Source organism: Cryptomeria japonica, chromosome 6, assembly GCF_030272615.1.
Source record: "Cryptomeria japonica chromosome 6, Sugi_1.0, whole genome shotgun sequence".
Classification (NCBI taxonomy): domain Eukaryota; kingdom Viridiplantae; phylum Streptophyta; class Pinopsida; order Cupressales; family Cupressaceae; genus Cryptomeria; species Cryptomeria japonica.
The window spans coordinates 325,122,102-325,131,080 of record NC_081410.1 but is presented as its reverse complement, the minus strand read 5'-3'; the positions used below and the strand labels follow the sequence as shown (position 1 = coordinate 325,131,080).

The window sequence follows — 8,979 nt, the reverse complement described above, 5'->3', positions numbered from 1 at the left end:
CTTGACTAAAAAATTCTCCTATTGTTGTTCCACTTACATCACAATCCACTTGAAATACCTTATTGAAATCCAGTAAAGCCAATACTGGCTTCTTAGTCACTTTCTGCTTCAACAATTTAAAAAATTTGTTTGCTCCGTGTAATGCCCCACCAGGAAACCTCGAAGGGATAGAGCTAAAGTGCACAAATGGAGTACAAATATATATATATATATATATTTATAATAAGACACAACATGATGATACATTGAGTTATCTAAAGCTTCAATAACATAGCGGAAGACTATACAATCCTAAGGAGTTTCCCAACGTGATTACGTAACTTAACAATTAACTCAACTCATGACATTTGATCCAATTAAGCAAGTTATCTTAATTACATGATATTACTATAAACACGGATATGATTTGTTCAGTAAATTAAAATAATATATAATAGGACGCATTCATCCATTGAGGTTGGAGATGAGGCTAACATGAGGAAATTTACCCATAGAAGTTAAAACATAGATAACATGTAAGTTCTTCCATTAAGGTTAAAATATGGTTAACTTGACGAGTCCATCCATTTTAGATACAATATAGCTAATATAACGAAGTTCATTTATAAAGGTTAAAATGTACATAGCCAAATGGGTTCATCCATTATAGTTAAAATATAGTTAATAAGGTGAAGTTCATTTATTTAGATTGAAATGTAAATAACCAATGAGTTCACCCATTATATTTAAAGTATTGCTAAGAAGATGAAGTTCATTTATTAAGGTTAAATTGTAAATAACCAAATGAGTTCATCCATTACAGTTGAATTATAGCTAATAAGATGAGGTTCATTTATTACGATTAAAATGTAAATAACCATGAGTTCATCCATTATAGTAAAAATATTGCTAAGAAGATGAAGTTCATTTATTAAGGTCAAATGAGTTCATCCATTATAGTTAAAATATTGCTAAGAAGATGAAATTCATTTATTAAAGTAAAGATGTAAATAACCAATGAGTTCATCCATTATATTCGTTATCCCTCCATTACGTTCAATTTTGCATTAAACTCATACCATGCATCTTGTTCCAAAATGATCTATAATATCATCATAACTATGAGGTCATTTCATGCATACTTATTTTAATTAACATTAACAGAGTACATTCCTTCATGATCTATTTATTGCATTTAAAAGACAACTGCATACATGCATTACAATAATTCTCATCTAACCTAGTTATACATTCTATCAAAATGCCATCCATACATGCTAACACTAACCATGAAACATAAGAACAAAAGCATCACATAACACCCAAATGATCTCGGAGTTCACCCCTAGATGGCTACATCTATGCGTCTGCTCAACTGCAAGACCCCTCTAATAATTAAATAAGTTAAAGGTACATAAGGTTCATGTTAACATAACCAATACACAATACGGCCACTTCGGTCAATAAAAACATAAATGATCCCTACATATAAATGGATCCAACTGAACATATTAAAAGCAACTACAAAGGTCTCTTGTCCGATGGTACTCTAACTAGGGGACTTGACCAACTATGGCCAACCACAAACCAACCATATGACTGGGTCCAAACCGCATATCCAGGTCTTTCCATGACTTTAAACAAAAGCAAAAACATAATTTAACTTGCATAGGCAATAATCGAAAACGAACAATCTTCTTTCCTACTGGTTTAAACAGTAAAAGTTGATCAAGTTTTCTAAATGATCTAAGTTTTCCAAATACCTTAACAGAAAATCACCATTACAAGGTGAATATAATGCCACAATTGCAATATTACCATTTGTCTAATTCTCATTATAGAGCGAAAGTATATCTAAACCATTTATTTCACTAATGATAACATCAATATCTTACCAATTCTCAAAACGACACATCATTAAATTTTCAATAAATCTAATAGCATATCATTTAAGTCTACAAGACATCCACTGATAAGTATTTCTTTTCTAAAATTCCTAGGTCTCCTAGAATATTCAAATCCAATAATAATATATCCTTGAATAACATATTATGTAGAAATTAATAAGATATATTTTATCCCAAGCAATTTTCCAATTAAAATATTAACTCCAGGAAATAAAATATAACAATTATAAATTTAATAACACACGATTTCAAATTAAGTATTATTTAATATATATATATATATGTATTAATTTCATTAATAAAATATATATGTTAATAATTGTTAAATGAATCGTAGATTTTGAATTAATTATTATTTAATATATATTTATTAAACCTTATTATTAAAATATATATTAATAACAATTATTAATAAATAAATAAATAAAAACTATTTAAATCATACTTTGCAAAATAAACAAGTTTTGTTTTATTTAAAAAAAAACTTTAACTAATTTTTTTTTTTAAATAAAAAATAAAAGTGTTGGGGAGACCTCTGCGGGGCCCACCTCCAATCACGGGAGAGATGGAAACCTCCCCCGTAGCTCCCCTCCTATGGCCACCGCTCCCAGCAGCCACCGCAGGTGCCGCTCATAGCGACCACCATGGGTGCCGCTCGCAATGGCCACCGCGAGCGCCGCTCGCAACGGCCACCGCGGGCACCGCTCACTGCGGGAATTCCATGTGGAGGAGGGGAAGGGGGGGAGGTGGTGGCATGAGTCGAACCTCGGCTCCTCCACCTGCCAAACCCTAGCCCCAAAACAAAGTTTAGATTTCATTTTTTTTTTCATTTTAAAATCTGATTTTAATTAAAACCTATACCCTCAAATTTGCAGTCTCAAACTAAAAATTTTTTGAGAGGTAAATTTCATTTTCAATCTTCAGACATGTATATTTTTTTTTTGTAATCTCAACAAAACCCTCAAATGAAATAAAATTAAACTAGAACAATAATAAACTAAAACCCCCAATTCCTTTTATTCATAACCCCATATATTTTCTAGATTGTTCAAAAAAAAAAACAACATGAGAAAATTTTCCCAGCAAGACCATGATTTTCATTCATGAAGGTTTAAAGCAAGAAATCTTCAAGAAAACCCATTCCCTTTTTTTTTGAAGAGACAAACCCAATATCACAAGAAATCAAGAGATGCATTCGAATCTTACCTCATTTCGCATTCCTGGCAAGATTTTGAAGACGAACCCAACCTACAACTATAGAAATCCCTCCTTTCTTCCAAAATCCCCAATTTTTTTCCCATCCAAAAAAAATCAACCACCCCCAAAATGTTTTTCCAACCTAGGTTAAAAGAATGAAATTTTTTGACCTAATTTTCTAATTTTGAATTTAAACACTTAACAAAAAAAAATGAAAATAATCATTCTTTTCAACTATTCAAATAATTCTAACTTGCTTTTCTAATAAAAATTGATTTTCTTAAATAATAAAAATTAACCTTTCTTTTTCCAAAATGCAAAGGAGATTAAATTATTTCTATTTCAAATAACTTTAAATCTTTCCTTTTTAAAACGCATAAACTAATTAAATTCATTATTTAAAATTAACCATTTAAATTAAACTCGCTACAAACATAAATAAAGCGATCTTTTTAATTAATGATTAATCACATAAAAGAAACCTATTTATTTTAATTTCTCAGTTACTAATGTGTAAATGAACACATTAAATCAAATTAAATACTCAAGACAAAATACTCAATTTTACCACATGCAAGGCATGCAAACCAAGAAAGCCAACCAATCACACGACACGCAAACCCAAACAAAAAGGGAAATCGATGGACCACACGTGACACTCACTTGAGCATGACTAAGGAAAGACAAGGGTTTTACGACCACCTAATCCAAATTCTAAGGATGAAAGAGGTATACTCAACCCTGCGAATCCTGATGGAGATGACCCTCACACCTAGGCAGTACAGTACCTGCAATCTCCTGCAACCATGAGTGACGCAAGCATACACACACACACACACACACACATATTCAATGAAGGTGTTAGCTCAAGATTTATAACAAGAATTAGGGAAATAATTAAACTTACACAAGAATCAATGTGAAAGCACAATAACAGGTATGCACAATATTCATATTATCTAATCTACAACATTACATCACAGTAAATCAACCATTCAAGAATGCCACATAGGAAATCAGCCAAGGTCAAACTGGTTTTGCAAAGTTGACTAGGGTAGGGGCACTACACTCAGGTGGTCCACTTGATTTCCTTCTGATCTACCCTCATGGTCTCAGTCATAGGGTTACAAACTGAACTGAAATTTCTAATAAATTTTTGGTAAAAACTAGCCAATCCATGAAATTATACCTCTCCAATGCTTTCTGGTGTAGGCCACTCAGCAATGGCTTTCACTTTCTCAGGGTCCATCTTCAAACCATCCTCAGATATCACAAAGCCCAAATATAATAACTCATCCTTCATGAAAGTATACTTCTTAATATTAATTAGCAACTTTTCTTCTCTCAACCTCTGCAAAACTTGTCTTAACTACAACAAATTTTCCTCTTTTTCTTACTGAAAATCAAAATATCATCCAAATACACAATAACAAACTTACCCAAAAATTTCTTTAGTACCTCATTCATCAACCTCATGAAAGTACTTAGTGCATTAGTCAATCCAAAAGGTATCACCAACCATTCATATAGTCCTTCATTTGTCTTAAATGTTGTCTTCCACTCATCACCTTCTTTGATCCTGATCTGATGATATCCACTCTTCAAATCTATCTTTTTAAAGTATTTTTCTCCACTCAAACAGTCCATTATGTCATCCATCCTAGGAAAAGGAAAATAGTATTTCACTGTAATCTTGTTTATTGCTCTTGAATCAGTACACATCCTCCATTCTCCATTCTTCTTAGGTTCTAATACTGATGGTACTGCACAAGGGCTCAGACTTTCCCTGATCAAACCTTTCTTCAATAGCTCCTGCACTTGTACATTCACTTCTTCATTCTCTGTCGGTGTCAACTGGTGTGCAACTTTGTTAGCCAAACTAGCTCCGGGAACCAAGTCTATGCAATGACTAATACTTCTAACAGGTGGCAATCCATCACGTACATTATCTGAAATGGTATCCTCGTATTCTGTCAGCAAAGTTCTTATCTCTACCGGGTGTTCTCCTTCTGGTTCTGGTCTCTCTATTTTCTTAGGAATTAAGACAAAATGCACATTCTCATGTCTCATTCCATCCATGAATTTCATTCCATCTACTAAACAAATTCTAGCATTTGTACAGACTTCACTCTTCAAAGGTTCCTCCAAAGGTAACAAGGTTTGCTTCATCCCATTGGCCACAATAGTTTATGTATTCTTCCTCCCATCATTCATTGCCTATCCATCAAACTTCCAAGGTCTTCCCAACAAAAGATGACAAATATCCATAGCCATAACATCACAGAAAACTTCATCATGATAATTCCTAATTTTCAATTTTACTAAACATTGTTCACTTACTAACAACTTATGTTCTTCCTGAATCCATGCTATCTGATAAGGCTTAGGGTGTTTCAATCTCTCCAATTTCAACTTATTCACCATCTCTTCTAAAACAAGATTATCTGAACTACTACTATCAATAACAACATTACAACACTTACCAGATACCTTACATATTGTCTTGAATAGGTTCTTCCTTTGCAAGAGTTCTTCATCTCCTTCGGTATAACACAAAGCTCTCCTCATCATCAAAATTTCTCCATCTTCCAGTTTATTGTCTAATCCGATGGGGTTTTCTTCCACCACTGTTTCTCTTCTGGTAGCCTATGTCTTCTTACATTCAAATGCATGGTGTCCTTCTCCTCCACACTTAAAGTAGGTTCCTCTAAATGTCCTCTTGTCTTGTCTTCCAAAGTTCTCATTCTGGTAACCATCTGGTTCTCTCCTTTGATAGAAATTTCTATCATTCTTCCGGTATGAATTACCTTCTTTGCTCACTTCCTTGTCCTTGTTCTGATCTATATTGGTTCCTCTTCCTTCAGTATATCCTCTTCCTCCTTGAAATCTTCCTTTGGTAAACCTTCCACCTCTACCTCTTTGTCTTTGCTCATGTCTTTTGTTCAATTTCTATTTAGCCTTTATTGCATACTGGTAAGCCTCTTCAACACTCTCCAATTTGATCATACTGTGTTCATCTTGTATACACATCTACAATCTATTCAAATATTTTGCAATATTCTCAACTTCATTATCAACATGTCTAGATCTGATGTTCAACTTGTAAAATGATCTAGTGTACTCCTTCACACTAGACTCCTTCTATCTTAGGTTCTACAACTTCTGGAATAAATATACTTGATAATTCAATGAGACAAACTTTGATTTTAACTTAGAAATCATCCTATCCCATGTCTTAATCTTTTCTTTACCTCTTCTCTATCTATCAACCTGCAAATGCTCCCACCAAAGAGATGCATGACCTTTCAAACAGGTATAGGCATATTTCACATTCCTCTCTTCTGTAGTTTTTTCAAAATCAAAATACTTCTCCATCTCTGAGATCCAATCCATGAATTCATTTGAATCTAACTTCCTATCATATTCTAGTGGGGTAAAATGAGGTTTAGTGTTCTCCCTACTCAAAACCCTTAGAAAAATTTCCTCCTCTAGATCAACTGCCGGTAGGTTCACTTGTTCTATCAGGGCTTCTTCTCCTTCATCTTTTCTCACATCCTCAATATGTCAACCTCTTCTCTGGGTTGTCTCCATGACTTCTAATCAGGCTTCTATTCCTTGCAATATCTCCATTACAATAGGGTGTACATTCCCACGTGCTCCACCATTTGTTGTTCCTCTTTGCACCATTGATTCACGCTACTCCTCTGCAATTGTAGGTTGGAACCACAATCCAACACCCTACAACAAAATTTCAAGACACACAACCTTCCAAATGAAACTTCACTCTAATACCACTTGAAGCAGTCACTAGTGAGGAGGGATCTTAAGGAAATCAGTCCAAACTAGTCAGCAAGAGTAAACACAATGGAAACACACAGACATGATGGAGGCAATGCAGAATAGATAATTTTATTGCATAAAAGTTAATTACATCCCACTGGTAACAACCAGGTTACAACATACTGGCACACAAGCCTGGTAGAATAGTTCACACTGGGACCTTCAATCAAAAGATTTATCTTCTAGGCATAATCTATGTATCTGATACTTCTTAATTCTCCGATTGATTTCATTCTAAAGCATGATTAAAAATATATATAGAAATCCAAAGGATCTAGTCGGCTTGAAAGGGATCAAAACCCAAAAAACAAGACCTAATGTGCAAAATGAACAAGGTCAACTTCTGCCAAGAGATTCCTCCAAAAAATCCAAAGGATGGAATGTAGAAGGTCGGGCACACACCAAGAAACATCAAGATCAATTCCCAAGGCTCTACAAGCTTTGAAATAGGTTCTGGTAGATCACCAGAATAGGTCTCAGGCAACCGGTAACAAAGGAACAACTGGTAACAAGAAACTGTCATGGAAACTAGTAGAGATATCTTGTCGGAAAGTGATCCAAAAGAGATGCGGCATGAAATCAAGAAAGATGATCAAGTCTTCAAGTAGAATCCAACTCCACAGGATCTGGTGAGCCAAAACTGAGACACACAGAAAGGAAAACTAAAACTGAAAACAAACAGAAAGGAAATGTGTTTGGTTGATGCAATATTGTTGTGAACCAAGGATGCTCTTGCATAACTTCTACAAAAGTCTGTTTGGTTTTCTTGGTAGCCCTAGGAATGGCCCTCTTAGTAGGAGTCATTTTCTTCTTGGGTTCTGAAGACTCCTCTTGTGAGTTAGTCCCCTTAACTTGTGGATCCTCTGTGGGGGAAGGTTCTATGGATTCTTTTTTGGAGGATGTTTTAGCACTAACCCCGTTTCCTATTTGAGTTAGCTTCCTAGTCTTTGGGGGAGGGCTAGGATCATCAGACAATTCCTCATATGTTGAAATGACATTTAATTTCTTGGATTCCCTCTTCCTTTTAGGCTGAGGAGGATTTTTCTTAGGTGGAGAACTTGGTTCAACCTTTGGGGATGGATGAGGAGTGGTTGCAGGGGTGGACACAATAATAGGTGTATTTGCAATTTTCGGCATGGGAATTACTATGGTTAATAGGATGGCATGCGTAATTTCAGGCATGGAGGAGCTTGTTCCCATTTCAGAGGTTTTTGCAGTGGACGAGGAAGGAGTATTCTTAGTAGATGATTTCATTGTATTTCTTTTAATTAGAGAAATAAGACACAATCCAGACAAATAAAACCCTCCCACAACCAGGGCAAGAAACACAACCTTTCCTTCTAAAACTCTACCCAAAAGCTAAAAATTTCTTGCAAAACATAAATAAATGGCTTAGAAATGACTTGTAGGCTTTTCAAGGTGTAATTTTGTCATTTTGGATACACTAGTTAGCTCTTAGCTTTCTCTTCAATCTCTCTGGTTTCTCTTCTAATGCAGGGTGCATGAGAATACCCTCAAATTTTTCTTTTATGGCACACAAGCTAGTCACCATTAATTCCTACATGCATGGCGTATTGAGTTGGTGGCTTAGAAATTCAAATTTGGTCATTGATAAAAAAATGAATAGTTAAGATTGCCCTTTGATGACCTCTAACTATTGACATAGTGGCTAATAAGCCACCATTGATTACTTTTGATTTCAAAATATACGTCTCCCTTTAGATCTTTCTCCTGCTGGATAGCGGGGAGACTTTTGTGTCTCATCTTTCATTGCTTCACATCACCTTCGAGGATTCATTTATTGCCATGCGGGGAAAATCCCTTTCCATGTCTCAATACATCCTATTGCTCTGCAAGGTATCATCTCTTCTTACTAGAGGGAGTGATCTTCCTTCTATTTCATTTTGGCTTTTGTCATCACAAGATAGCAGGGACTACTATCTCCCTTCCTTTCTTTTATCCTGTGTCACCCTTCACATGTTTATGTTACCCCTGTAGGGAAATAATTTGTTCATCATCTCATGGTTCCTGCTATCTCACACAGGTTTCTTTAGCT

The 8,979-nt window shown here is 34.9% G+C and overlaps 1 protein-coding gene across 1 annotated transcript; it reads right to left on the bottom strand.

The window, feature by feature from the left end:
• Nucleotides 1-2,478: 2,478 nt before the first annotated feature.
• On the bottom strand, nt 2,479-8,177 carry LOC131043674 (flocculation protein FLO11-like). The gene is made up of 2 exons (XM_057976909.2): nt 7,645-8,177; nt 2,479-2,665 (listed from the first exon to the last, which is right to left on the bottom strand). Exons 1-2 carry the CDS (start codon nt 8,175-8,177, stop codon nt 2,479-2,481), a joined length of 720 nt encoding a protein of 239 aa, XP_057832892.2.
• Nucleotides 8,178-8,979: the final 802 nt, after the last annotated feature.

Coding starts and splice junctions, on each gene's coding strand:
- LOC131043674 (XM_057976909.2), bottom strand. CDS start 8,177: ATGAAATCATCTACTAAGAATACTCCTTCCTCGTCCACTGCAAAAACC. Junction 2,666..7,644: donor GTTATGCAAGAGCATCCTTG/GTTCACAACAAT, acceptor AGGGTTTGGCAG/GTGGAGGAGCCGAGGTTCGA.